The following is a 26692-nucleotide window of genomic DNA, read 5'->3' as shown; positions in this document are numbered from 1 at the left end:
GGTCCCAGCTCTCTGCAGGTCATTCACTAGGTCCCCCCGTGTGGTTCTGGGATTTTTGCTCACCGTTCTTGTGATCATTTTGACCCCACGGGGTGAGATCTTGCGTGGAGCCCCAGATCGAGGGAGATTATCAGTGGTCTTGTATGACTTCCATTTCCTAATAATTGCTCCCACAGTTGATTTCTTCAAACCAAGCTGCTTACCTATTGCAGATTCACTCTTCCCAGCCTGGTGCAAGTCTACAATTTTGTTTCTGGTGTCCTTTGACAGCTCTTTGGTCTTGGCCATAGTGGAGTTTGGAGTGTGACTGTTTGAGGTTGTGGACAGGTGTCTTTTATACTGATAACAAGTTCAAACAGGTGCCAGTAATACAGGTAACGAGTGGAGGACAGAGGAGCCTCTTAAAGAAGAAGTTACAGGTCTGTGAGAGCCAGAAATCCTGTTTGTTTGTAGGTGACCAAATACTTATTTTCCACCATAATTTGCAAATAAATTCATTAAAAAAATCATACAAATGTGATTTCTGGATTTTTTTTCTCATTTTGTCTGTCATAGTTGAAGTGTACCTATGATGAAATTTCCAGGCCTCTCTCATCTGTTAAAGTGGGAGAACGTGTACAATTGGTGGCTGACTAAATACTTTTTTGCCCCACTGTATGTAACATGTCAGTCATAACACAAAAGTTGCAATTTATGAGGAAAAAAAACCCACAGCAAAATCCGAGCCCATTTAGAATATCAAATCATTATCAACCATTCTTTGGAAAGATCATGCTATCATATGGATATCTTCGTGTGTTGTCATCCAGATAACACTGTTAGAAGAAATATCAACAAACGTCTCAGACACATCATGCCATTTCAATCATAGCTTCAAATATGACACAACGTACATACTGCGGTTAAACTGAAGTGTAATAGGCTTATATGTGATGACCTGTTACAGTACTTACCTCTAGTCAAACTGTTAACAGAGGGGACAGTTTACAGTATATGGGTTTATTGTTGGTTTTAATATACCATCATGTGGATCTTTCTGTACAATTTCCTCAACTGACTTACTTGGCCCAAAGAGTGACCAAAGGAAAGCCAGAAATATTGAGATTGTTAAAATAGTGACAGCTTACAGTACGTTGACAAACACAAAGAAACACACAAATAAAACAAACAGGAAACCCATGCATGAAAACAGACGAGAGAGAAAGTAAATACAAACTTATAGAACCGCAGCTTTACGTCCATAGATAGGATTCTGGAACTTATTAATAGGGCTCTTGTATATAGGATTGTCTTGCTATGGGTAGAGCGAGTGGGACAGACATTTCAGAACAGGAAAAAAACAACAGAAGAGAAACAGAGACAGAATGAAATGAAATCATGGGTAAAGACAAATGAGAAGGACTGAAACAATGATATATGGAAAAGAGGTTAAAAAAAAAGAAGTATTTCTACATCGGGATCAGAAGTTGAGAATCATCTAAGAGTGCTGGGAAGATTCCCTTTCTACAGTTGAAGTCAGAAGTTTACATACACTTAGCTTGGAGTCATTAAAACTTGTTTTTCAACCACTCTACAAATTCCTTGTTAACAAACTATAGTTTTGGCAAGTAGTTAGGACATCTACTTTGTGCATGACAGAAGTCATTTTTCCAACAATTGTTTACAGACAGATTATTTCACTGTATCACAATCCCAGTGGGTCAGAAGTTTACATACACTAAGTTGACTGTGCCTTTAAACAGCTTAGAAAATTCCCCAAAATGGTGTAATGGCTATAGAAACTTCTGATAGGCTAATTGACATCATTTGAGTCAATTGGAGGTGTACCTGTGGATGTATTTCAAGGACTACCTTCAAACTCAGTGCCTATTTGCTTCACATCATTGGAAAATCAAAAGAAATCAGCCAAGATGTCAGAAAAAAAAATTGTAGACCTCCACAAGTCTGGTTCATCCGTGGGAGCAACATCAAAACACCTGAAGGTACAACGTTCATCTGTACAAACAATAGTACGCAAGTATAAACACCATGGGACAACGCAGCCGTCATACCACTCAGAAAGGAGACGCGTTCTGTCTCCTAGAGATGAACGTACTTTGGTGCGAAAAGTGCAAATCAATCCCAGAACAACAGCAAAGGACCTTGTGAAGATGCTGGAGGAAACCGGTACAAAAGTATCTATATCCACAGTAAAACGAGTCCTAATCTCCAACATAACCTGAAAGGCCGCTCAGCAAGGAAGAAGCCACTGCTCCAAAACTGCCATAAAAAAGCCAGACTACAGTTTGCAACTGCACACAGGACAAAGATCAGAGAAACGTCCTCTGGTCTGATGAAACAAAAATAGAACTGTTTGGCCATAATGACCATCGTTATGTTTGGAGGAAAAAGGGGGAGGCTTGCAAGCCGAAGAACACCATCCCAACCATGAAGCACTAGGGTGGCAGCATCATGTTGTGGGGGTGCTTTGCTGCAGGAGGGACTGGTGCACTTCACAAAATAGATGGCATAATGAGGTGGAAAATTATGTGGATATATTGAAGCAACATCTCAAGACATGAGTCAGGAAGTTAAAGCTTGGTTGCAATTGGGTATTCCAAATGGACAATGACCCCAATCATACTTCCAAAATTGTGGCAAAATGGCTTAAGGACAACAAAGTCAGGGTATTGGAGTGGCCATTACAAAGCCCTGACCTCAATCCTATAGAAGATTTGTGGGCAGAACTGAAAAAGCATGTGCGAGCAGGAAGGCCTACAAACCTGACTCAGTTACACCAGCTCTGTCAGGAGGAATGGGCCAAAATTCACCCAACTTATTGTGGGAAGCTTGTGGAAGGCTACGTGAAACGTTTGACCCAAGTTAAACAATTTTAAAGGCACTTCTACCAAATACTAATCTAGTGTATGTAAACTTCTGACCCACTGGGAATGGGATGAAAGAAATAAAAGCTGAAATAAATAATTCTCTACTATTATTCTATTATTTCACATTCTTAAAATAAAGTGGTGTTCCTAACTGACCGAAGACAACAACTTTTTTACAAGGATTAAATGTCAGTAATTGTGAAAAACTGATTTTAAATGTATTTGGCTAAGGTGTATGTAAACTTCCGACTTCAACTGTATTTGTATACAAGTCAGGTCAGACTGCTCTCTCATACAGTCATTGATGTCTGAGGTCTTCTCGATGTACCATAATGAGAGGGTCTAGAAGCCTCAGTGTCCTGCCCATTTCACCAGATAAGCTCTCACATGTGGCTGGTCTGAAAGAGTAATTAGGACGTGCTGAATCATCAAGCATTTTGGAAATCCTGGGTCACATTCAGTAGGGCTTATCGTAGCAAAATGCTTTGCAATGGAAAAGTAATATGAATGTTTCTTACAGACAATTCCATGTAGTACTCTGTCTGTTTTCTTACATTCGGTGCTATTAGGTTTTAATTCTCAGAGTAAATAACTCAACGGACTCTATGAAAGCTTAACCAAGTTTAATTCTTCCCAGAGGATCAATACAGCTGCATTAGACAAAACATGTTTCCACCACCACAACTATATACAGTGGGGCAAAAAAGTATTTAGTCAGCCACCAATTGTGCAAATTCTCCCACTTAAAAAGATGAGAGAGGCCTGTAATTTTCATCATAGGTACACTTCAACTATGACAGACAAAATTATAATTTTTTTCTCTCCAGAAAATCACATTGTAGGATTTTTAATGAATTTATTTGCAAATTATGGTGGAAAATAAGTATTTGGTCACCTACAAACAAGGAAGATGTCTGGCTCTCACAGACCTGTGACTCCTTCTTTAAGAGGCTCCTCTGTCCTCCACTCGTTACCTGTATTAATGGCACCTGTTTGAACTTGTTATCAGTACAAAAGACACCTGTCCACAACCTCAAACAGTCACACTCCAAACTCGACTATGGCCAAGACCAAAGAGCTGTCAAAGGACACCAGAAACAAAATTGTAGACCTGCACCAGGCTGGGAAGACTGAATCTGCAATAGGTAAGCAGCTTGGTTTGAAGAAATCAATTGTGGGAGCAAATGGAAGACATACAAGACCACTGATAATCTCCCTCGATCTGCGGCTCCACACAAGATCTCACCCCGTGGGATCAAAATGATCACAAGAACGGTGAGCAAAAATCCCAGAACCACACGGGGGGACCTAGTGAATGACCTGCAGAGAGCTGGGACCAAAGTAACAAAGCCTACCATCAGTAACACACTACGCCGCCAGGGACTCAAATCCTGCAGTGCCAGACGTGTCCCCCTGCTTAAGCCAGTACATGTCCAGGCTCATCTGAAGTTTGCTAGAGAGCATTTGGATGATCCAGAAGAAGATTGGGAGAATGTCATGTGGGCAGATGAAACCAAAATATAACTTTTTGGTAAAAACTCAACTCGTCGTGTTTGGAGGACAAAGAATGCTGAATTGTATCCAAAGAACACCATACCTACTGTGAAGCATGGGGGTGGAAACGCATGCTTTGGGGCTGTTTTTCTGCAAAGGGACCAGGACGACTGATCCGTGTAAAGGAAATAATGAATGGGGCCATGTATCGTGAGATTTTGAGTGAAAACCTCCTTCCATCAGCAAGGGCATTGAAGATGAAACGTGGCTGGGTCTTTCAGCATGACAATGATCCCAAACACACCGCCTGGGCAACGAAGGAGTGGCTTCGTAAGAAGCATTTCAAGGTCCTGGAGTGGCCTAGCCAGTCTCCAGATCTCAACCCATAGAAAATCTTTGGAGGGAGTTGAAAGTCCATGTTGCCCAGCAACAGCCCCAAAACATCACTGCTCTAGAGGAGATCTGCATGGAGGAATGGGCCAAAATACCAGCAATACCAGTGTGTGAAAATCTTGTGAAGACTTACAGAAAATGTTTGACATCTGTCATTGCCAACAAAGGGTATATAACAAAGTATTGAGATAAACTTTTGTTATTGACCAAATACTTATTTTCCACCATAATTTGCAAATAAATTCATTAAAAATCCTACAATGTGATTTTCTGGATTTTTTTTTCTAATTTTGTCTTGTCATAGTTGAAGTGTACCTATGATGAATATTACAGGCCTCTCTCATCTTTTTAAGTGGGATACCTTGCACAATTGGTGGCTGACTAAATACATTTTGCCCCACTGTATACACTACAATTTTAGGCACTCCTCCTTCTCTCCAATCCTTACATTTATTATGGTTCGACAGGAAGACGAAGTAATAGGGTAATAAACCATAATTTCTCCCTTAAGGGGATCTGACCTGACCTCAACCCCTCATGTGCCTAATCCACAGATGTCCATCCGTATCCCCTATAGCAATCCTGTGACTTCCTCACGTCCATCGAACACATTCCAAAGCCATCTGGCTCCTACAGATAACCATTAACTTCTGATGTAAAAACCAGTCTCTTTCACTCGTCAGATACTATATTTCTGAGTATAACAATGTTCCAAGTTTATCCCAGAATCTAACAGTGCCTAATGAATACCACCCTGCTGTCCGGAATTTAACCTCTGCTGCTGTGTGGTTAACACGACACTAGATGGCAGCAGAACTTCACCAACCAAACTAGGCTTCTGTAGCAACTCCCAGGAAAAGACAGATATACATTACCAGTCAAAAGTTTGAACATACCTACTCATTGAAAGGTTTCTTTATTTTTACTATTTTCTACATTGTAGAATAATAGTGAAGAACTCATAAATACAATAAAATAACACATATGGAAATTTGTAGTAACCACAAAAGTGTTAAACAAATCAAAACATATGAGATTATTCAAAGTTGCCACCCTTTGCCTTAATGATAGCTCTGCTTACTCTTGGCATTCTCTCAACCAGCTTCATGAGGTAGTCACCTCGAATGCATTTCAATTAACAGGTCTGCCTTTGTTAAAAGTTCATTTGTGGAATTTATTTCCTTCTTAATGCGTTTGGGCCAATCAGTTGTGTTGTGACAAGGTAGGGGTGGTATACAGAAAATAGCCCTATTTGGTAAAATACCAAGTCCATATTATGGCAAGAAGAGCTCAAATAAGGAAAGAGAAATGACAGTCCATCATTACTTTAAGACATGAAGGTCAGTCATTTCGGACCATTTCAAGAACTTTGAAAGTTTCTTCAAGCGCAGTCGCAAAAACCATCAAGCACTATGATGAAACTGGCTCTCATGGAGGACCGCCACAGCAAAGGAAGACCCAGAGTTACCTCTGCTGCAGAGGATAAGTTCATTAGTTAACTGCACCTCAGATTGCAGCTTAAATGCTTAATAGAGTTCAAGTAACAGGCATCTCAACATCAACTGTTCAGAAGAGACTATGTGAATCGGGCCTACATGGACAATTTGCTGCAAAGAAACCACTACTAAAGGACCCCAATAAGAAGAAGAGATTTGCTTGGGCCAAGAAACACGAGTATTGGACATTAGACCAGTGGAAATGTGTCCTTTGGTCTGACGAGTCCAAATTTGAGATTTTTGGTTCCAACCGCCGTGTCTTTGTGAGATGCAGAGTAGGTAAATGGATGATCTCTGCATGTGTGGATGCCACTGTGAAGCATGGAGGAGGTGGTGTGATGGTGCTTTGCTGATGACGCTGTCAGCGATTTATTTAGAATTCAAGGTACAATTAACCAGCATGGCTACCATAGCATTCTGCAGCGATACGCCATCTGGTTTGCGCTTAGTGGGATTATCATTTGTTTTTCAACAGGTTAAAATGACCCAAAAAACACCTCCAGGCTGTGTAAGGGTTATTTGACCAATAAGGAGAGTGATGAGTACTGCATCATGTGACCTGGCCCCCACAATCATCCGACCTCAACCCAAATTAGGTGATTTGGGATGAGTTGGACCGCAGAGTGAAGGAAAAGCAGCCAATAAGTGCTCTGCATGTATCAGAACTCTTTCAAGACTGTTGGAAAAACATTCCTCATGAAGCTGGGTGAGAGATGCCAACAGTATGCAAAGCTGTCATCAAGGCAAAGGGTGGCTACTTGGAATAATATCATAACTAATATATTTTCATTTTTTAACTTGTTTACTTACTACATGACTCCATATGTGTTATTTTATTGTATTTATGAGTTCTTCACAATTATTCTACAATGTAGAAAATAGTAAAAAATAAAGAAAAACCCTTGAATGAGTATGTGTATTCAGGGACCGTCACATTCCAAAAAGGCTTCTGTTTTTTTGTTTCTCTATTTTGCACAGAGATGACTTCAAACTTCTATGATATTTACTTTGAAGTTGAAATTGAGTAGGACTGTCTGTGCGTCTTATAAAATCCTCATCATCAACAGGTCTGTTACAGTCATCAAAGGCTGAGAGAGAGTACAACACTGTTTCCAACTCTATATTCCTCTAGGAGTCCATTCTCTGTTTAAGAGATTCAGACGGTTGTCATATCTATAACACCTGTTTTCCATGTCTCAATCAACCTACTGAAATTAGTCAGGGAGAATATAAACTAAGACCGGCAAAAATACATAATCGCCCTTACAAACTTCTCAAAGATGGCTGCCAGGTACTGTCTACTATCCACTCTTACCGTGTCCCATTTAGCATTCATCTTCTCCTTTTCAAACTTGGCGAACTCCCTCCTGTCGTGGATGATCATGAGCAGCTTCCAAATGAGCAGCAAAGCCAGGCCGATCAGCACAATGCCCGCCACAACGCCAGCCACGATGGGGATGATGTCCGGGCCCGCAGGGCAGTCTGGAACACAGACAGGGAAACACACAGCAAGAAAATGAAGTTAGCCCAATATTTTTGAGGGTATTTAACCAGTCAGCTGATGTAAAATCAAATTCATATACACAATTACATCCTGATTTGCATTATACTGCATCTAGGACAAGGAACTTCTGGTCAGTTCTTCACGGTCAGGCCAAGAACTCCGAGCTCTAATGACAACACTACTCAATGGATAAAACAAATAAACCTATTTTTCACCTTGTTATATCCTCAGTCACAATGTCATGCCAGAGACTGCATATTCTCTCACCTAGTGTTTCCACCACATGGACCTCCTTCTCTGTGTTGTTGTTGACAGCGTAGGTATAGTAGAACCAGCAGTCGTTGGCATCCCTCTCCTTACAGTGCATCAGGGGGAAGGCCTGTCCTGGCTGGGGCAGCTTGTCTCGGTCCTTCACCTTGATCAGGTTGAAGTAGCTACAGTCCCTCTCACACGTCTCCTTCTTCTCCCCCGTCCCAAAGGCCCTGCACTGAACACACTCCCTGTGGAAGACAGGACATTGACATTAAACTCTGTACAGATGGAGTAACACATGCAGGTAGTCTCACATTGGGATTCCTAGACTTGTAACATATTCACTTGTCTATTGGAATGTAAGAAAGCTAAATATTGAGGTTTATGCAAGCGTCTGTAGTGGGCAATGCTGTACCCTACACTCTTAGCATATTTTTTCGATCTAGAACCTAAAAGGGTTCTTCAGCTGTCCCCATAGGAGGACCCTTTGAAGAACACTGTTTGATTCCAGGTAGAACCATTTTGGGAACCCAAAAGGGTTCTACGTTGAATCAAAAAGGGTTATTCTATGGGGACAGCCGAAGAACCCTTTTATCTAAGAGTGCAACTAGCACCACTGGTTGTAGATATCAGTCTAAACAGTCCATTGTTCCCTTTTTTTGGAATGATTGGAAGAAAGGAAACAAGAGGTCACAAAAATAATGCAGGTTAAGTCGGATAAATGAAGAAGGCTAGATGCCCATTTAAAAAAGGTTGAGAGGCAAACGTAAGGCTGAAGAAAGAGAGAAGGAATCGGTCCCTTAAAAAAAAAAGAACGGGGGGGGGAGAGGAGCTGAATTATTTTCAACCATTACAATAAACCGTTATGTAATCCACATATAACATTCCCACAAGGAAATACAGCAAATAGTTGTTTTTTTGCATTGTTAAAACAATATAATGATCAAATAAAATTAATGAATTCCTTTATTCAACTCACTTGTGTTCTGCGCAGACTCCTGGACAGGTGGGGCAGATCTCACAGGTAGGCCCCTGGAACTTGGGGTCAGTGCACTTACAGGTTCCACACTCACAGGTGCCCCGGCCATTACAGATCTGCTTGTTAGAGGCCAGGCAGGTTTTGGTGTCCAGAGAACAGTCACAGGCACTGCCCGTCCAGTTGGCATCACAGATACACACCCTGCACTCACAACGACCGTGTCCTGCCACAACACAACACACACAGGGTCAGAGATGAGAGATTACCCTGCAAAGATCAAATACAATCACAGATAAAAAAAGGCTGACATTAACGAGGGTAAATCTAATTTCATAACGGGCAATGATCTGTAATTTCATTGGAAATGGGCTCATTATAACCACAAACGATCACGAGGTCACTCATTTGTGTGCAGAGCAGGATGTCACACTTGTCTTCAGATGGTAGAGCTTGGCCATCATTTCACAGTAAGCAAAATCTGTAATGATATAATTGAACACATTTATCTGCTTCGACGCATGCCTATTGCACACCACAGCAGCTCAACTGATGACGTACCTCCACAGAGTTTGTTGTTGGAGCGGTCACAGTTAAAGTTGTCACAATCGCAGAACTTTCCTCTGTAGCGTTCCTCTGGGTTCTCCCTCTTCTTACACTCGCAGGTTCCACACACACAGTCTCCATTGTTGCTGCAGATGTCTGTACCATTGTCTTTACGACAGTTCTTATCCAGGTCTTCGCTGGTCACTTCGTTGGTGCTGCACTCACAATGTCTACCTATACGGCCCTCGTTGCACCTGAGCGACAATAAAGAAAATCAAATGTAAATCCTTTTTTACAACAACATGCCAATATTGTAGAATATTCAGAAAAACCAATGCAATACACCGAAAATCAGTTACATATCAATGGACTATAGAAATAGATTTACAATGCATTATACATTCAGTATCAAACATCATTCTGTACACTTTCTCTATGCCATGGACAATATTACAATATGAAAGGTAAATAAGGGTTAAGATCTTCTGCCTGTGAAACATAAGTGCCTTACCTGCAGGCTCCACATTCATATGTCCCGTTGCCTTTGTGGCAGATTTCACTGTTCTCAGTGCCGTTTTTGTGACAGTCACATTCACAGATGAAGTTCAGAGCGATCTCCAGCTCCTCTGTGAACCCTAGGGGTTTGATCTTGATGGTCTCTGGTTTGCCCATCTTAGGACACTGCTTAGCTGTGATGCTTATGGTGAAAGACACCTACAGATAAGTGATGAAGGAACGCATTCACACTAAGGGCATACTATTTACATTTCATAATAAAAAAAATTATGCATTTGACTCGTCGGACATCTAATAACGGACCAATCCAATGCACTTGATCAGAAAACTGAAATAACTGAACCTGAAAGATGAAAAAAAATATATCTATATTTAGAATAAAAAACGATGGAGGATGTTTTGTTTACCCACCTCGTCTCCGATGGAGATGTTGGAGCATTTTCTTCCCATCTCTCCCTCACCAGTCACTCCGTTCTTGCAGCGTGACTGGTACGCGATGGTCACTCCCTCTGCTAGCTTACTGTTCTCCAGAATCACCTCTGAGGAAAGAGACTACCACACAAAGAACAAGAGTTCGCCCACTGCAAATTGAAAATATACTATATTCAGTAATCTACAGTTTTTAAAATGCACATTTGTGACGTGATGAATTTAAAGTAAGAGCAGCATGGTTTTTGCCAACTATTTTGAGGCTGAAAGTGAGATTGTGTGCAGTGCATATTGTCTAGTAACCAATTTAATTTATACTTACATTGTAGGCATCAATAATGAGATTGATAACGTTGCTGGAGTTTGCAGAGAGTGTCCCAACTGCAGACTTAGGAATGAGATTCTTCAACTCCTGAGAAGAGAGAGAACGCCGTAGAGTAAATGATCTAGTATGTCAATATGAATCATGTACAATCGTGGCCAAAAGTTTTGAGAATGACACAAATATTAACTTCCACAAAGTTTGCTGCTTCAGTCTTTAGATATTTTTGTCAGATGTTACTATGAAATACTGAAGTATAATTACACGCATTTCATAAGTGTCAAAGGCTTTTATTGACAATTACATGAAGTTGATGCAAAGAGTCTATATTTGCAGTGTTGACCCTTCTTTTTCAAGAACTCTGCAATCCGCCCCTGGCATGCTGTCAATTAATTTCTGGGCCACATCCTGACTTATGGCAGCCCATTCTTGCATAATCAATGCTTGGAGTTTGTCAGAATTTGTTTTTTGTTTGTTTGTCCACCCGCCTCTTGATCACAAGTTCTCAATGGGATTAAGGTCTGGGGAGTTTCCTGGCCATGGACCCAAAATATCGATGTGTTGTTCCCCGAGCCACTTAGTTATCACTTTTGCCTTATGGCAAGGTGCTCCATCATGCTGGAAAAGGCATTGTTCGTCACCAAACTGTTCCTGGATGGTTGGGAGAAGTTGCTCAAGGAGGATGTGTTGGTACCATTCTTTATTCATGGCTGTGTTCTTAGGCAAAATTGTGAGTGAGCCCACTCACTTGGCTGAGAAGCAACCCCACACATGAATGGTCTCAGGATGCTTTACTGTTGGCATGACACAGGACTGATGGTAGCGCTCACCTTGTCTTCTCCGGACAAGCTTTTTTCCGGATGCCCCAAACAATCAGAAAGGGGATTCATCAGAGAAAATGACTTTACCCCAGTCCTCAGCAGTCCACTCCCTGTACCTTTTGCAGAATATCAGTCTGTTCCTGATATTTTCCCTGGAGAGAATTGGCTTCTTTGCTGCCCTTCTTGACACCAGGTCATCCTCCAAAAGTATTTGCTTCACTGTGCGTGCAGATGCACTCACACCTGCCTGCTGCCATTCCCGAGCAAGCTCTGTACTGGTGGTGCCCAAATCCTGCAGCTGAATCAACTTTGGGAGACGTCCTGGCGCTTGCTGGACTTTCTTGGGCACCCTGAAGCCTTCTTCACAACAATTGAACCACTCTCCTTGAAGTTCTTGATGATCCGATAAATTGTTGATTTAGGTGCAATCTTACTGGCAGCAATATCCTTGCCTGTAAAGCCCTTTATTGTGCAAAGCAATGGTGAGGGCACGTGTTTCCTTGCAGGTAACTATGGTTGAACGAGGAAGAACAATGATTCCAAGCACCACCCTCCTTTTGAAGCTTCCAGTCTGTTATTCGAACTGAACCAGCATGACAGAGTGATCTCTAGCCTTGTCCTCGTCAACACTCACACCTGTGTTAACGAGAGAATCACTGACATGATGTCAGCTGGTCCTTTTGTGGCAGGGCTGAAATGCAGTGGAATTGTGTGTGTGGGGGGGGATTCAGTTAATTTGCATGGCAAAGAGGGACTTTGCAATTAATTGCAATTCATCTGATCACTCTTCACAGCATTCTGGAGTATATGCAAATTGTCATCATACAAACTGAGGCAGCAGACTTTGTGAAAATTAATATTTGTGTCATTCTCAAAACTTTTGGCCATGACTGTAGATCTCTAATAATCAATGCACCAGAAAAGTTGCTCAGAGCAAAGCTGTTATGTTTTGCCTGACCATTTAGATTGGAGAGCAGTTTGATTGTGGTCTGCAAACACATAGTTGTAAGGTCTGAATCTAAAGTTATAACTATTTAGTGTTGTGACATTCTACATTTTGACAAAGATCCAAGTCAAAGTCTATATCAAAATGGCACCATATTCCTTAAACAATGTAGTGCACTATATACATTGCCTTCGGAAAGTATTCAGACCCCTTGACTTTTTCCACATTTTGTTACGTTACAGCCTTATTCTAAAATGGATAAAATATATATCCTCAGCAATTAACACAAAATACCCCATAATGACAAAGCCAAAACAGGTTTAGACATTTTTGCAAATGTATTAAAAATAAACAAAAACCTTATTTACATAAGTTCAGACCCTTTGCTATGAGACTCACAATTTAGCTCAGTTGCATCCTGATAATTCTACAACTTGATTGGAGTCCACTTGTGGTAAATTCAATTGATTGGACATAGTTTGGAAAGGCACACACCTGTCTATAAGGTCCTACAGTTGACCGTGCATGTCAAAAAACCAAGACCTGAGGTCAAAGGAATTGTCTGTAGAGCTCCGAGACAGGACTGTGTCGAGGCACAGATCTTGGGAAGGGTACCAAAAAAGACTCTTCCTAGAGCTGGCCGCACGAGAGAAAGGCCTTAGTCAGGGAGGTGACCAAGAACCCGATGGTCACTCAACCTCAAGATTCTCTGGTCTGATGAAACCAAGATTGAACTCTTTGGCCTGAATGCCAACCGTCACATCTGGAGGAAATCTGGCACCATCCCTATGGTGAAGCATGGTGGTGGCAGCATCAAGCTGTTGGGGTGTTCTTCAGCCGCAGGGACTGGGAAACTAGTCAGGATTGAGGCAAATATGAGCGGAGCAAAGTACAGAGGGATCTAACAGGACAACGACCCTAAGCACAGAGCCAAGACAATGCAGGAGTGGCTTTGGGATAAGTCTCTAAATGTCCTTGAGTGGCCCAGCCAGAGTTTGGACTTGAACTCGATCAAACGTCTATGGAGAGACCTGAAAATAGCAGTGCAGCAATGCTCCCCATCCAACCTGACAGAGCTTGAGAGGATCTGCAGAGAAGAACAGGAGAAACTCCCCAAATACGGGTCCGCCAGGCTTGTAGCGTCATACCCAATAAGACTCAAGGCTGTAATTGCTGCCAAAGGTGCTTCAACAAATGTCTAAACCTGTTTTTGCTTTGTCATTATGGGGTACCTAACAAAATGTGGAAAAAGTCAAAGGGTCTGAATACTTTCCGAAGGCACTGTACATCATAGGGTGCCATTTGGGATGTAACCCAAGTCTAACAGTGGAATCAAATAATCAAAGACTTTCTCCCGAGGTTTACAAACACTGTCCAAGCATTGGAACTGATGTGGATATGATAAAGGAATATTGTCGAACTCCAGGCAGACATCTAAATGGCTTGAAAAGGGCAAAAAGGAACATTCAGAGGCTTGTGTCCCAAATGGCACCCTATTCCTTATAAAGTGCACTACAAAAGTAGTGCAATATATAGGGAAATTGTTGCCATTTGGGACACAACCAGATGTCCAAAGATATGTTACTAGTAAAGGTAAATGCTTCTCTGCTCTTCAAAGGGTTGGGCTTCCTCCAACCTCCAACAGAGAAGCACAGAAACTTGAAAATTCCACACACAGGAACAACTGACTGACCTTGTAAACAGGCTGGAACTCCTCTGTGATGGCAAAGATTGTCTGGATGTTGTTGTCACTTAGTTTCTGAACCAGATGGGCGATGGAGGGGTAGTCCTGTTTCAGGGAGACAATTAGTAAGTACAGGTACTAGGTTAGCCCTTTGATGCCATCACTAAGGCAAGTAGCCCATAACCTTAAAACCTTGTCATATTCAAAATACAGACCACACAGAAGAGAAAAAAGCCACAATACATACAGTAAATAGCAGTGTATTAATTAAGAAATAATGCCTAAGAACCCGGGCATTACAGTGTGACAACTCCCGACAAGGGCTGTTCTAAGGCCCAGGGTGAAGCCATAGTTCCTGGGTTCCAGGGCATTATTGTTTTAGTTATTTCCTCATCTTTTGACCCAGTCTTAATTCTATTCATTCAACATTGCTGTGCTAAACAAATCATTGGCATGTACAGTTGAAGTCAGAAGTTTACATACACCTTAGCCAAATATATTTAAAATCAGTTTTTCACAATTACTGACATTTAATCTAAGTAAAAAGTCCTTGTCTTAGGATCACCACTTTATTTTAAGAATGTGAAATGTCAGAATAATAGTAGAGAATTATTTCAGCTTTGATTTCTTTTGTTCACATTGCCAGTGGGTCAGAAATGTACATACACTCAACTAGTATTTGGTAGCATTGCCTTTCAATTGTTTAACTTGGGTCAAATGTTTCGGGAAACCTTCCACAAGCTTCCCACAATAAGTTGGGTGAATTTTGGCCCATTCCTCCTGACAGAGCTGGTGTAACTGAGTCAGGTTTGTAGACCTCCTTGCTCACACATGCTTTTTCTGTTCTGCCCACAAATCTTATATTGGATTGAGGTCAGGGCTTTGATGGCCACTCCAATACATGGACTTTGTTGTCCTTAAGCCATTTTGCCACAATTTTGGAAGTATGCGTGGGGTCATTGTCCATTTGGAAAACCCAATTGCAACCAATCTTTAACTTCCTGACTTATGTCTTGAGATGTTGCTTCAATATATCCACATAATTTTCCATCCTCATGATGCCATCTATTTTGTGAACTGCACCAGTCCCTCCTGCAGCAAAGCACCCCTACAACATGATGCTACCACCCCAGTGCTTCATGGTTGGGATGGTGTTCTTCAGCTTGCAAGCCTCCCCCTTTTCCTCCAAACATAACGATGGTCATTATGGCCAAACAGTTCTATTTTTGTTTCATCAGACCAGAGGACGTTTCTCCAAAAAGTATGATCTTTGTCCACATGTGCAGTTGCATCGTAGTCCGTAGTCTGTTTTTTTTATGGCGGCTTTGGAGCAGTGGCTTCTTCCTTGCTGAGCAGCCTTTCAGGTTATGTTGATATAGGACTCGTTTTACTGTGCATATAGATACTTTTGTACCGGTTTCCTCCAGCATCTTCACAATGTCCTTTGCGGTTGTTCTGGGATTGATTTGCACTTTTTTCGCATCAAAGTACGTTCATCTATAGGAGACCGAAGGGGTCTCCTTCCTGAGCGGTATGACAGCTGCGTGGTTCAATGGTGTTTATACTTGAGTGCTATTTTTTGCACAGATGAACGTGGTACCTGGTTTGGAAATTGCTCCCAAGGATGAACCAGACTTGTGGAGGTCTACAATTGTTTTTCTGAAGTCTTGGCTGATTTCTTTTGATTTTCCCATGATGTCAAGCAAAGAGGCACTGAGTTTGAAGGTAGGCCTTGAAATACATCCACAGGTACACAGGCTAACTGACATCATTTGAGTTAATCAGAAGCTTCTAAAGCCATGACATTTTCTGGAATTTCCCAAGCTGTTTAAAGGCACAGTCAACTTAGTGTATGTAAACTTCTGACCCACTGGAATTGTGATAGTGAATTATAAGTGAAATAATCTGTCTGTAACCAATTGTTGGAAGAAAATACTTGTCATGCACAAACTAGATGTCCTAACCGACTTGCCAAAACTATAGTTTGTTAACAAGAAATATGTGGAGTGGTTGAAAAACGAGTTTTAATAACTCCAACCAAAGTGCATGTAAACTTCTGACTTCAACTGTAGCTAGGTAGCATAGATTCAATGATGATAAGACAAGAACTTCAATAAATAATGACTTAATACTGTAAACATCCAATAGGCCTACATAGGCAAGCACTGTTATGGTTGGCGAGTCCGAGCTAACCAAGCTGGTGATGTTAATAGTGATGTTTCCATTGATGGCACATGAGTGGAAGAACTGTCCATGCTCCTGGCGCTGGTGGTGACTGTCAGTGTTTACCTAACACCGAACCCAAACCGGCTACGCACGTGCGCCATCGTGCATACATTTATTTTGTCCCCCCATACCAAACGCGATCACAACACACAGGTTAAAATATCAAAACAAACTCTGAACCAATTATATTCATTTGGGGACTGGTCAAAAAGCATGAAACATTTATGGCAATTTAGATAGCTTGCACTTTCTAGCTAATTTGTCCTGGGATATAAAATTTAGTTGTTATTTTACCTGAAATGCACAAGGTCCTCTACTCCGACAATTAATCCACGCATAAAATGGTCAACCGAATCATTTCCAGTCATCTCTCCTCCTTCTAGGCCTTTTCTTCTCTTGACTTTATATTGCGATTGTCTACTTTCATAAATTAGGTGCATTACCGCTTCTGACCTCGTTCATCTTTCAATCACCCACGTGGGTATAACCAATGAGGAGATGGCACGTGGGTACCTGCTTCTATAAACCAATGAGGAGATGGGAGAGGCAGGACTTGTAGCGCGATCTGCGTCACAAATAGAACTGACTTCTATTTTAGCCCTTCGCAACGCAGACTCAATAATTTAATAATATAGATTTCTAAATTTATTTTGCAAAGCTTGCGCAGTGAGATTGAACAGAGTAAATAGGCATTTCAAGGCATAGACACTGGCTGGAAAGCAGTTTTAACCCATCAGCATTCAGGATTAGAATCACCCGTTGTATTATTATACATACATAGTAGTGGCTCATGGTGTACATATTGTTCTCCAGGTGGCATTTCCCATCGTTGGGCAGAACAATCCCTCCCAGTTTCCCATCTCCAGCAAAGTGGAAGCCAGCATCAGTGGAAAACACCAGCAGACGTGTGACGTTCCTCCAGCCAATGTGCTCCTGGGAGGAGGGAGAGAGAGGCCCATACAAACTCAATGTAAAATAAAACAACAAACAGAAAAAGGACACAGCTTACAGAAATACCAGAGAACAAAATTACAAGACCTAGGAAAGATTCAGGAAATATATTTTAAAAACAAGGAACAGCTATGTAAGAGGTTAAAACTTCTTCGGGCTAGGCGTCCCGCTAGTGGGACAAATTCCAGTGAACCTGGAGGGCGCGCAATTCAAATAAATAATCATACAAATTATGGATATTAAACATTTAGCTTAAATTCTTGTTATCTTCCTCTGATTTGTTATCCAAAGGGACCCAGCTATAACAGGTAGTGTCATTTTGTTAGATAAAATCCTTCTTTATATCCCAAAAAGTCTGTTTAGTTGGCGCCATCGATTTGAGTAAACCACTCGTTCAACATGCAGAGAAAGGAATCCGAAAATCTACCCCTAAACTTTGTTTCAACAAATCAAAATAGGTTTCTATCTACTCCTCAGATACCCTAAAATGTAATCAAACTCTAATATTTCTTACGGAAAAAAGTATGTTCAATAAGAAACCGATTTTAGCAGGTGCGTCTTGTCTTCATGGCGCGCCCAAACACGAATTTCCAAGACTGTGTCCCTGAACTAAAACTCATGTTTCTTATTAGTTTTTGAAGTTACAAGCCTGAAACCTTGAACATAGACTGCTGACACCCTGTGAAAGCCACAGGAATTGCATCCTGGGAGCTAGAATTCAGTATGGCCCTATACTTTTCATTGTAAGAGCATGGTCTCTCAAAAACATAAGAATTCCGGTTGGTTTTTCTTTGGATTTTCTCCTCCCATATCTCTTGTGTTATAGTCTCTTACATAATTTTAACATTTTTACAAATGTCAGTGTTTTATTTCCAATGGTACCAATTATATGCATATCCTGGCTTCAGGACCTGAGCAACCGGCAGTTTACTTTGGGCACGTGAGTCAGGCGGAAATTGAGAAAAAAGGGGCCAAGTTAAGTACTGCAGTGCATCTCCTCCTCATGGACTGCACCAGATTTGCCAGTTCTTGCTGTGAGATGTTACCCCACTCTTCCACCAAGGCACCTGCAAGTTCCCAGACATTTCTTGGAGGAATGGCCCTAGCCCTCAACCTCCGATCCAACAGGTCCCAGATGTGTTCAATGTGATTGAGATCCGGGCTCTTCGCTGGCCATGGCAGAGCACTGACATCCCTGTCTTGCAAGAAATCAGGCAAGGAACGAGCAGTATGGCTGGTGGCATTGTCATGCTGGAGGGTCATGTCAGGATGAGCCTGCAGGAAGGGTACCACATGAGGGAGGAGGATGTCTTCCATGTAACGCACAGTGTTGAGATTGCCTGCAATGACAACAAGCTCAGTCCGATGATGCTGTGACACACCGCCCCAGACCATGAGGGACCCCCCACCTCCAAATCGATCCCGCTCCAGAGTACAGGCCTCGGTGTAACGCTCATTCCTTCGACGATAAACTCGAATGACCATCACCCCTGGTGAGACAAAACAGCGACTCTTCAGTGAAGAGCACTTTTTGCCAGTCCTGTATGGTCCAGCGACGGTGGGTTTGTGCCCATAGGCGACGTCGTTGCCAGTGATGTCTGGTGAGGACCTGCCTTACAAACAGGCCTACAAGCCCTCAGTCCAGCCTCTCTCAGCCTATTGTGGACAGTCTGAGCACTGATGGAGGGATTGTGCGTTCCTGGTGTAACTCGGGCAGTTGTTGCTATCCTGTACCTGTCCCGCAGGTGTGATGTTCGGATGTACCGATCCTGTGCAGGTGTTGTTACACATGGTCTGCCACTGCAAGGACGATCAGCTGACCGTCATGTCTCCCTGTAGCGCTGTCTTCGCCGTCTCACAGTACGGACATTGTAATTTATTTCCCTGGCCACATCTGCAGTCCTCAAGCCTACTTGCAGCATGCCTAAGGCACGTTCACACAGATGAGCAGGGACCCTGGGCATCTTTCTTTTGGTGTTTTTTTCAGGGTCAGTAGAAAGGCCTCTTTAGTGTCCTAAGTTTTCACAACTGTGACCTTAATTGCCTATCGTCTGTTAGCTGTTAGTGTCTTAACGACCGTTCCACAGGTGCATGTTCATTAATTGTTTATGGTTCATTGAACAAGCATGGGAAACATGTTTAAACCCTTTACAATGAAGATTTGAATTTATTTTGATTTTTAAAATAATCTTTGAAAGACAGGGTCCTGAAAAAGGAAAGTTTCTTTTTTTGCTGAGTTTATATTAACTCAAGACAAAGAGGAGTAAGTAAGTATGTTTATATTCTCTGTGAATTGATCTCGTGGTACCAGACCTTAACACCCTATTCTCATTTGAGAATGGCTGGAGTGGAGGCTAACTGGAAGCTAAGAGAAGGCCGTTTTATAAAACCTTAATGTTTGAGAGTTCATTCACTCTAGGGTCCTAAACTGCTATTTCAAAGGGCTAATGCAGCTGGTGGCCACACCAGATACCGACTGTTACTTTTGATTTTGACCCCCCGCCCCCTTTGTTCAAGGACACATTATTCCATTTCTGTTAGTCACCTGTCTGTGGAACTTGTTCAGTTTATGTCTCAGTTTTTGAATCTTATGTTCATACAAATATTTACACATGTTAAGTTTGCTGAAAATAAACGCAGTTGACAGTGAGAGGGCGTTTCTATATTTGCTGAGTTTAAAACCCTGATAAAATGATTATTTGAATAATTTACAGTATACCTACTCATTCAAGGGTTTTTCTTTATATTTACTATTTTCTCAATTTAAAAATAATAGTGAAGACATCAAATCTATGAAGTAACACATATGGAATCATGTAGTAACCCAAAAAGTGTTTAACAAATATATTTTAGATTCTTCAAAGTAGCCACCCTTTTCCTTGATGACAGCTTTGCACACTCTTGGCATTCTCTCTACCAGCTTCACCTGGAATGCTTTTCCAGCCTTGAAGGACTTTCCACATACGCTGAGCACTTGTTGGCTGCATTTCCTTCACTCCGTGGTCCAATTCATCCCAAAACATCTCAATTATGTTGAGGTCGGATGATTGTGGGGGCCAGGTCATCTGAAGCAGCACTAATTTTCTCTCCTTCTTGTTCAAATAGCCCTTACACGGCCTGAAGATGTGTTGGGTCATTGTCCTGTTGAAAAACAAATGATAGTCCCACTAAGAGCAAACCAGATGGGATGGCGTAACGGTGCAGAATGCTGTGGTAGCCATGCTAGTTAAGTGTGTCTTGAATTCTAAATGAATCACTGACAGTGTCACCAGCAAAGAACCCCCACACAATCACACCTCTTCCTCTATGCTTCATGGTGGGAACCACACATGCGGAGATCATCTGTTCACCTACTCTGCGTCTCACAAAGACACAGAGTTTGGAGTGGTCAAATGTCCATTGCTCGTGTTTCTTGACCCAGGTAAGTCTCTTCTTCTTATTGGTGTCTTTTAGTAGTGGATTCTTTGCAGCAATTTGACCACGAAGGCCTGATTCACACAGTCTCGTCTGAACAGTTGATGTTGAGATTTGTCTGTTACTTGAAATCTGTGAAGCATTTATTTGGGCTACAATCTGAGGTGCAGCTAACTCTAATCCTCTGCAACAGAGATAACTCCAGGTCTTCCTTTCCTGTGGCGGTCCTCATGAGAGCCAGTTTCATCATAGCGCTTGATGGTTTTTGCGACTGCACTTGAAGAAAGTTTCAAAGTTCTTGAAATTTTCCGGATTGACTGACCTTCATGTCTTAAAGTTGTAATTATCAGAGTAAGAACTCAACGGACACTATGAAAGCTCAAATCAAGTTTATTCTTCCCAAAGGATCGAACAGCTGAACAGACAACATTTCACACAAGCACTGATATTTAACCCTTTCTCCTATGCTGTCTCCTCCAGATCTGAACAGCCAATGCATCGCTGTTGCTAGACAGAACCTTAGTGATATCTGTTCTTGCTCACTTCATCTGACCTGACCTGTGCCCCAATGTGCTCACTCCTCCCCAACTCACGTCTGTCATGGTGCCTGGTACCAGACTGCGTCTCTTCTCCTCCCAGAGGATCCCTGATGGCTAATAACATATCCTTACAAAATGTAAACGTTATACATTACCCTCTCTCCCTTAGTGACACGAATAAGTATATTTCATATTCTCAGAACCCGACAAAGTAATGATGGATTGTCATTTCTCTTTGCTTATTTGAGCTGTTATATACAACCCCTACCTTGTCACAACACAACTGATTGTTTCAATGCCAAGATTGTCATCAAGGCAAAGGGTGGCTACTTTGAAGAATCTCATCTAAAATATATTTTGATTAGTTTGACACTTTTTTAAAATTCCATATGTGGTTATGTCATAGTTTTGATGTCTTCACTATTATTCTACCATGTAGAAAATAGTGAAAATAAAGAAAAACCCTGAAATTAGTAGGTGTGTCCAAACTTTGACCGGTACTGTATATTATAATAAAAGCATAATACTTACACCACAGACAGCCACTTGCATGATGGCATCAAAGCCTCCCTCTGGTGAGTCCAGGTTTCCAGAGATCTGCTGTCGTCCCACCAGGGTGTTGAACTCCTGTCCATTGCTAGTCAGCTTCAGGACGTTCTTATAGCTGAATGGACTGGTGCAGTTCTGGTCCCCAGTACAGGGGTTCAGCAGCTTGGCTGGGGTGGTGCTTATGTAAGGCATCACAGTCTTCTCAACGAAGGAACCAAAACCTGACAGAAAAGAAGAAGAGAAGATATCCAGCTCACATATACACTGTATTGGTAAGGAGACAGGACACCAATTTGTTAGCTTCAGAACATCTTTACTAAGATAAAACTGGATATGTTACACATAACATTATGGGTATTGTAGAAAATGTATAATTATGCAATATGCACCCAAACAGCACTGAAAGCAGAAGATAAAGTTGTTGTGGAGAAAAAGTTCAAAGAAATATGGACAACCCCATTCCTCATACCGGGGCGGATTCATAATCTTACCGATTCTGAAATCAGATGTGATCTTTGACATCTCCAGCATCAGCTGTGTTCCCAGGTTCTTTACATTTTCCAGATCATCCTTCATTGAGTAGGAGAGGTCCATCAGGTAGTAGAGGTCGATGGGGTAATCCTCAGCTCGTTTGAACTTCAGATTAAAAGACTGGGGTTCACCTACAGTATACAAACAGATAGGCAAGGTTAAACCAGGGACTGTGGATGAAAATGTGCACTTTTGCCAACTCTGGCACATTTACATTGATGTTAACACTGAAATGTTGATTAAGGTGAATTGTCCCTGTCAAATAAGCCTCTGGCATGGAAGAGTGCAAGGAGCACTCCTTCCTTCCTTCCTTCCACATAATAACAGCTGTACAGTTGATAGCTTAAACTCTCAAAGAAAATAGAGGATACTGTAACTAATCAACATAACAGTGAAAGACCACAGAAGATATCAGGAAACAGCAACCCTCAGCAAAATTGCTTCAGCAATGATCAAAACGGGAAGTTATGGCTGAAACAAAGTTAACTAAGACTACGTCCCAAATGGCACCCTATCCCCAATATAAGGCACTACTTTTGACCAGAGCGAAAAGTAGTAGAACTAAATAGGGAAAAGTTTGCCATTTGGGATGCACCCTTATCAAAGTTCCCACCAGATCTGAGGCTAAGGGTGAGTTTCTGGGGCTGGATCTGTGTGATATCCTCTGGTCTGAGTTTCTTTGCTCCCTTGTTGCGGTTGGTCACAGTCTTGTTCTTCAGGGCCTCTTGGCTGCCTCGGGGGTTCTCTACCTTGGCGCCACTGCAACCTCTCTTCCGCAGGGACTCTAGCTCGTCACAGCGGGTCGACGTGGCCTCACCCTGCTTAAGAAACTCCTGGGGGAGAGGGAGGAGGTTAATTAGTATCATGACAAATTGCATTATGCACTCAGAGGGAATCCACCCAAAATGTAAGGTCCTTATTTTCTGAAAATATATTTCCTACACTCCAAAGCAGGTCATAAACAATATTGCCTGACACACTAGTGTTGTAATTCCAAGGGACAGCTTAGATGACATACTTCTCTCCTTGATTGCATACGAGTTCTAATGCTGAGTCAGTTATAGTAACAATGCAGTAACAAAGTTATTGACAAATTCAAATCCACATACTGGGTCTGTGCACCATCCACATTTCGCTCCCACTTGAATACACTCCCCACAGGACTTGGCATTGGCCTTGATGCACTCGTTCCCTTCTGAAGGTTGAAGAGAAGCAAACTCATTATATACTCCTAAAGACTAAGCAGGCAAAACGCCCCAGTGTTTACACATTGTTTAATTTAAAATTAGGAAAACTGTGTGGCTCAGAGAGAACAGTAATTGGAGCCAGAACAGAATATTCCGCTGTTCCATAGTTCTATGATGCCCTAACTACGAAGCTCCAAAAAGCCTAGGTGGAGCTGCTTCTTCTTCTGACAAATAACATCATTACATTACAGCAGCATGCTCGCTTTGTTTCGACTCACCCATGGAAAATCAGGCTATTAGTCACCATTCTGTATTGTATGTAGGCCAACATCGTTTATGACATAATATGATTAGATGATGTACTGTGTACAGAAACAGAACACTGATGTTGCTGTTGAGGATTGATTTTGTCTAACAAGGTGGAAGTTAAAGTAAGTAGGACAGAAACTTGAGATATGAGAGAGAATAACTTTACCTTGCTGAGCACTGCTGTAACAAATGACTGCTAACAATGTTGATATCAGAGGTAGTTTCAGGTCCATCTGAAAAAAAAAACAGATACAACATCACGAGGTTAGTGTGAGGATACAGTAAAAGCTAGCAGTGAATACTGTGTTTTTGTTTACATTTGTAGTACAAATAGAAGACATTAGGCTGGATACCAGTTCATTGATATAGCCTTAGGGCCCAGAGCTATTGATGGTCAGGTGGTCACATGGTCTGGAGCCCTATATGGTGCCTTCAGAAACTATTCAAACCCTTTTCCTTTTTCCACATTTTGTCATGTTACAGACTGGATTTAAAATGGATTAAATTGAGATGTTTAGTCACAGGCCTACACACAATACCCCATAATGTCAAAGTGGAATTATGTTTATAGAAATGTCTACAAATTAATAAAAAATGAAAAGTTGAAATGTCTTGAGCCAATAATTATTCAACCCCTTTGTTATGGCAAGCCTAAACAAGTTTAAGAGTCAACATTTGCTTAACAAGTCACATAACAATTTGTATGGACTTACTCTGTGTGCAAAAATAGTGTTTAACATGATTTTTGAATGACTACCTCATCTCTGTACCCCCAAACAGACGCCTCACAAGTCCTCAAATGGTAGTTTCATTAAATAGTACCCGCAAAACACCAGTCTCAACGTCAACAGTGAAGAGGCGACTCCGGGATGCTGGCAGAGTTGCAAAGAAAAATACATATCTCAGACTGGCCAATAAAAGAAAAGATTAAGATGGTCAAAAGAACACAGACAAAGGACAGAGGAACTATGCCTAGAAGGCCAGCATGCCGGAGTCACGTTGAGACTGGTGTTTTGCGGGTACTATATGTTGAAGCTTCCAGTTGAGGACTTGTGAGGCGTCTGTTTCTCAAACTAGGCATTCTAAAGTACTTGTCCTCTTTCTCAGTTGTGCACCGGGGCCTCTCACTCCTCTTTCTATTCTGGTTAGAGCCAGTTTGCGCTGTTCTGTGAAGGGAGTAGTACACAGCATAGTGCGAGATATTCAGTTTCTTGGCAATTTCTCACATGAAATAGCCTTCATTTCTCAAAACTAGAATAAACTGATGAGTTTCAGAAGAAAGTTCTTTGTTTCTGGCCATTTTGAGCCTGTAATCGAAGCAAGAAACACTAGTGCTCCAGATACTTAACTAGTCTAAAGAAGGCCAGTTTTATTGCTTCTTTAATCAGAACGACAGTTTTCAGCTGTGCTAACATAATTGCAAAAGGGTTTTCTAATGATCAATTAGCCTTTTAAAACTATAAACTTCGATTAACTAACACAATGTGCCATTGGAACACAGGAGTGATGGTTGCTGATAATGGGCCTCTGTACGCCTATGTAAATATTCAATTTAAAATGTGCAGTTTCCAGCTACAATAGTCATTTACAACATTAACAATGTCTACACTGTATTTCTGATAAATTTTATGTTATTTTAATGGACAAAATAAATGCTTTTCTTTCAAAAACAAGAACATTTCTATGTGACCCCAAACCTTTGAAAGGTAGTGTATGTAATTTAGATATTTCTGTATTACATTTTCCAAAAATTTGCAACAATTTCAAATCAAATCAAATCAATCAAATCAAATTTTATTTGTCACATACACATGGTTAGCAGATGTTAATGCGAGTGTAGCGAAATGCTTGTGCTTCTAGTTCCGACAATGCAGTAATAACGAGCAAGTAATCTAACTAACAATTCCAAAAAAAAACTACTGTCTTATACACAGTGTAAGGGGATAAAGAATATGTACATAAGGATATATGAATGAGTGATGGTACAGAGCAGCATAGGCAAGATACAGTAGATGATATCGAGTACAGTATATACATATGAGATAAGTATGTAAACCAAGTGGCATAGTTAAAGTGGCTAGTGATACATGTATTACATAAGGATGCAGTCGATGATATAGAGTACAGTATCAACGTATGCATATGAGATGAACAATGTAGGGTAAGTAACATTATATAAGGTAGCATTGTTTAAAGTGGCTAGTGATATATTTACATCATTTCCCATCAATTCCCATGATTAAAGTGGCTGGAGTAGAGTCAGTGTCATTGACAGTGTGTTGGCAGTAGCCACTCAATGTTAGTGGTGGCTGTTTAACAGTCTGATGGCCTTGAGATAGAAGCTGTTTTTCAGTCTCTCGGTCCCAGCTTTGATGCACCTGTACTGACCTTTCTGGATGACAGCGGGGTGAACAGGCAGTGGCTCGGGTGGTTGATGTCCTTGATGATCTTTATGGCCTTCCTGTAGCATCGGGTGGTGTAGGTGTCCTGGAGGGCAGGTAGTTTGCCCCCGGTGATGCGTTGTGCAGACCTCACTACCCTCTGGAGAGCCTTACGGTTGAGGGCGGTGCAGTTGCCATACCAGGCGGTGATACAGCCCGCCAGGATGCTCTCGATTGTGCATCTGTAGAAGTTTGTGAGTGCTTTTGGTGACAAGCCGAATTTCTTCAGCCTCCTGAGGTTGAAGAGGCGCTGCTGCGCCTTCCTCACGATGCTGTCTGTGTGAGTGGACCAATTCAGT

At 41.6% G+C, this 26692-nt stretch overlaps 1 protein-coding gene across 2 annotated transcripts in view; it reads right to left on the bottom strand.

The window, feature by feature from the left end:
- LOC112228042 (integrin beta-1) overlaps positions 1-26692 on the bottom strand; it is a 47053-nt gene that overhangs the window by 2575 nt on the left and 17786 nt on the right. Inside the window, exons 2-16 of one of the 2 annotated variants that reach the window (XM_024393184.2) lie at positions 24119-24185; positions 23566-23651; positions 23070-23289; positions 22417-22587; positions 21908-22146; positions 17250-17405; positions 14256-14351; positions 10796-10885; positions 10456-10596; positions 10040-10242; positions 9544-9782; positions 8986-9208; positions 8022-8254; positions 7566-7732; positions 1217-1294 (exon numbers count right to left, since the gene is read on the bottom strand). In XM_024393184.2, coding sequence (XP_024248952.2) covers positions 1217-1294; positions 7566-7732; positions 8022-8254; positions 8986-9208; positions 9544-9782; positions 10040-10242; positions 10456-10596; positions 10796-10885; positions 14256-14351; positions 17250-17405; positions 21908-22146; positions 22417-22587; positions 23070-23289; positions 23566-23651; positions 24119-24185 — 2409 coding nt within the window. The remainder of the gene's footprint in view (positions 1-1216; positions 1295-7565; positions 7733-8021; positions 8255-8985; positions 9209-9543; positions 9783-10039; positions 10243-10455; positions 10597-10795; positions 10886-14255; positions 14352-17249; positions 17406-21907; positions 22147-22416; positions 22588-23069; positions 23290-23565; positions 23652-24118; positions 24186-26692) is intronic. The other variant, XM_024393185.2, reaches the window with a different exon arrangement.

Source organism: Oncorhynchus tshawytscha, linkage group LG29 (assembly GCF_018296145.1).
Source record: "Oncorhynchus tshawytscha isolate Ot180627B linkage group LG29, Otsh_v2.0, whole genome shotgun sequence".
Lineage (NCBI taxonomy): Eukaryota > Metazoa > Chordata > Actinopteri > Salmoniformes > Salmonidae > Oncorhynchus > Oncorhynchus tshawytscha.
The sequence above is the reverse complement of the archived record's forward strand: the minus strand, read 5'-3'. Positions and strand labels throughout refer to the sequence as shown.